The sequence below is a fragment of the Lipotes vexillifer genome, unplaced genomic scaffold, assembly GCF_000442215.2.
Source record: "Lipotes vexillifer unplaced genomic scaffold, Lipotes_vexillifer_v1.1 scaffold397, whole genome shotgun sequence".
NCBI lineage: Eukaryota > Metazoa > Chordata > Mammalia > Artiodactyla > Lipotidae > Lipotes > Lipotes vexillifer.
Window position 1 is genome coordinate 3,597,060 of NW_006772681.1, and position 3,443 is coordinate 3,600,502.

Genomic DNA, 3,443 nt, shown 5'->3' on the forward strand with positions numbered 1-3,443 from the left:
GCAGGGGGGCCAGGGAAGACCATTCTGATGAGGTAGCATTTGAGCAGAGACCTGAAGGAAGTGAAAGAGTGGGAGGGCGTCTGAAGGAGGAGTGCTCCAGGTTGCAAGGACACCAATGAAAAGAACCGGGCTGGGCATGTGCTTGTTCACAGAACAGAAAGGCCATGTGGCTGGACCTGCGAGAACCAGGGGAGAGAGCAGGAAGAGATGAGGTCAGGGAGGGAGCAGAAGCCAGATCACCAAGGACCTGTTAGGCCACGATAAGGACTTTGATTTTAGTCTGTGGGCAATGGGATGTCAACAGAGAGTTTTCTGTGAAGGAGTGACAGGTAAGATTTATGATATAAATATACTTTAGGGTAAGGATGGAAGCAGGAAGCCCAGTTGAAAATTGTGATAACCTGGGTGAGAGATGATGATGGCTGGGAAAAGGGCAAAGTTCTGAAAAGTTAAATGATTTGCCCAAAGGCCTGCAGTCACCTAGTGGCAGAGCGGGAATGCCTGACAGGGTCCCCTGACCCTTTCTGCTGTACTGTGATGCTGGTCTGACTTGCTTCCCTCCTCCACGTGGCAGATCAAAGATCTGCGAGACCACAAGCTTGACAACCGCATGGAGTCTTTCTTCCTGGCCGAGACCGTGAAATACCTCTACCTGCTGTTTGACCCAACCAACTTCATCCACAACAACGGCTCCACCTTCGATGCGGTGATAACCCCCTACGGGGAGTGCATCCTGGGGGCTGGGGGTTACATCTTCAACACAGAAGCGCACCCCATTGACCCCGCCGCCCTGCACTGTTGCCGGAGGCTGAAGGAAGAGCAGTGGGAAGTGGAAGATCTGATGAGGGAATTCTACTCTCTCAAACGGAATAGGTCGAGATTTCAGAAAAAAACTATGAGCTCAGGGCCATGGGAACCCCCAACAGGGCCAGGGACATTGTCCTCCCCTGAAAACTATGACCGGGCAAGGAAGAAGAAGCCCACCAAGCAGAAAATCCCACTTCTCAGCTGCCCTAGTCAGCCCTTTACCTCAAAGTTGGCATTACTGGGACAGGTTTTCCTAGATTCCTCATAACCACTGGATGATACTTTGTTTTTGAAACTAAACTATAACAATAAATCTGCTTTTGATGATCATGATTTTCTATTTTACATATTGGATCATTTCATGAGATTTCATTCAAAGAAAGCCTTCATGGCTAAAAACAATTGCGAATCTAGTGTGTTTTTCTCATACAGTTGGAGAAACAGCTAAACATAAAAGACTCCAGGGGTTGATAATTGAATCTCCCTTCCTTTCAAAGTTCCCATTTTCTGGAGGGTGTTATAAATGTATTTGTCAGTTCTTTTTTGGGGGGGAGGGATTTTCATTTTTTACTTTTTATTTGAAGTATAGTTGACTTACAAAGTTACATGAGTTCCAGGTGTACAGCATAATGATTAGATATTTTTATACATTACAAAATGATCACCACGATAAGTCTAGTTACCATGTGTCACCATACAAAGTTATTACAGTATTACTGACTATATTCCCTGTGCTGTACATTACATCCCCGTGACTTATTTATTTTATAAATGGAATTTTGTACCTCTTAATCTCCCTCACGCATTTCATTCTTCCCCCCACGCCACCTCCCCTCTGGCAACCACCAGTTTGAGTCTGTTTCTGTTTTGTTATGTTTGTTCATTTGTTTTGTTTTTTTATGTTTCACGTGTAAGTCTCTGTCTGACTTACTTCCCTTAACGTAATACAATCTAGGTCCATCCATATTTTTACAGAGGGCAAGATTTCATTCTTTTTTGTGGCTGAGTAAATATTCCACTGCGTATGCACATGTGTGTGTGTGTGTGTGTATACACACTAACCATATCTTTTTTATTTGCAACATCTTTATTGGAGTATAATTGCTCTACTATGGTGCATTAGCTTCTGCTGTACAGCAAAGTGAATCAGCCGTACATATACACATATTCCCATATCCCCTCCCTCTTGGGTCTCCCTCCCACCCTCCCTATCCCTCCCCTCTCGGTGGTCACAAAGCACCAAGCTGATCTCCCTGTGCTATGCAGCTGCTTCCCACCAGCCATCCATTCTACATTTGGTAGTGTATATATGTCCATGCCACTCTCTCACTTCGTCCAAACCACATCTTTATCCATTCATCTATTGGTGGACATTTAGGTTGCTTTCATATATTGACTATTGTAAGTAATGCTGCAATAAACATAGGCATGCATAATCTTTTCAAATTAGTGTTTTTGTTTTCTTCAAATAAAGGCCCAGAAATGGAATCGCTGGATCTTATGGTAGTTCTATTTTTATTTTTTTGAGGAATCTCCATACTGTTTTCCACAGTGGCTGCATCAATTTACATTCCCACCAACAGTGCACAGGGGATCCCTTTTCTCCACATCCTCGCCCACACTTGTTATTTGTTGTCTTTTTGTTGATAGCCATTCTGACAGGTGTGAGGTAATATCTCATTGTGTTTTGATTTGCATTTCCTGATGATCAGTGATGGTGAGCATCTTTTCATGCATTTGTTGGTTATCTGTATGTCTTCCTTAGAAAAATGTCTATTCAGGTCCTCTTTCCATTATTTAATTGGGTTATTTGTTTTTGCATTATATTCATTTAATTTCATGTAATATTGAATACATACAAAAGATTATATATTTCTTTTTTGGAATTTTATTTTATTTTTTTATATAGCAGGTTCTTATTAGTTATCTATTTTATACATATTAGTGTATACATGTCAATCCCAATCTCCCAATTCATCCCACCACCACCAAACCCCACCCCCACTTTCCCCTTGGTGTCCATACGTTTGTTCTCTACATCTGTGTCTCTATTTCTGCCTTGCAATTCGGTTCATCTATACCATTTTTCTAGATTCCACATATATGTGTTAATATACAATATTTGTTTTTCTCTTTCTGACTTACTTCACTCTGTATGACAGTCTCTAGGTCCATCCACGTCTCTACAAATGACCCAATTTCATTCCTTTTTATGGCTGAGTAATAGTCCATTGTATATATGTACCACATATTCTTTATCCATTCATCTGTCGATGGACATTTAGGTTGCTTGCATGACCTGGCTATTGTAAATAGTGCTGCAATGAACATTGGGGTGCATGTGTCTTTTTGAATTATGTTTTTCGCTGGGTATATGCCCAGTAGTGGGATTGCTGGGTTATATGGTAATTCTGTTTTTAGTTTTTTAAGGAATCTCCATACTGTTCTCCATAGTGGCTGTATCAATTTACGTTCCCACCAACAGTGCAAGAGGGTTCCGTTTTCTCCACACCCTCTCCAGCATTTGTTGTTTGTAGATTTTCTAATGATGCCCATTCTAACCAGTGTGAGGAAATACCTCACTGTAGTTTTGATTTGCATTTCTCTAATAATTAGTGATGTTGAGTAGCTTTTCA

At 41.4% G+C, this 3,443-nt stretch overlaps 1 protein-coding gene across 1 annotated transcript in view; it reads left to right on the forward strand.

The window, feature by feature from the left end:
• Positions 1 to 1,138, forward strand: part of EDEM2 (ER degradation enhancing alpha-mannosidase like protein 2) — a 28,440-nt gene extending 27,302 nt beyond the window's left edge. The window contains 1 exon segment of the mRNA XM_007447783.1: positions 575 to 1,138. Coding sequence (XP_007447845.1) covers positions 575 to 1,075 — 501 coding nt within the window. The 3' untranslated portion in view covers positions 1,076 to 1,138.
• Positions 1,139 to 3,443: the final 2,305 nt, after the last annotated feature.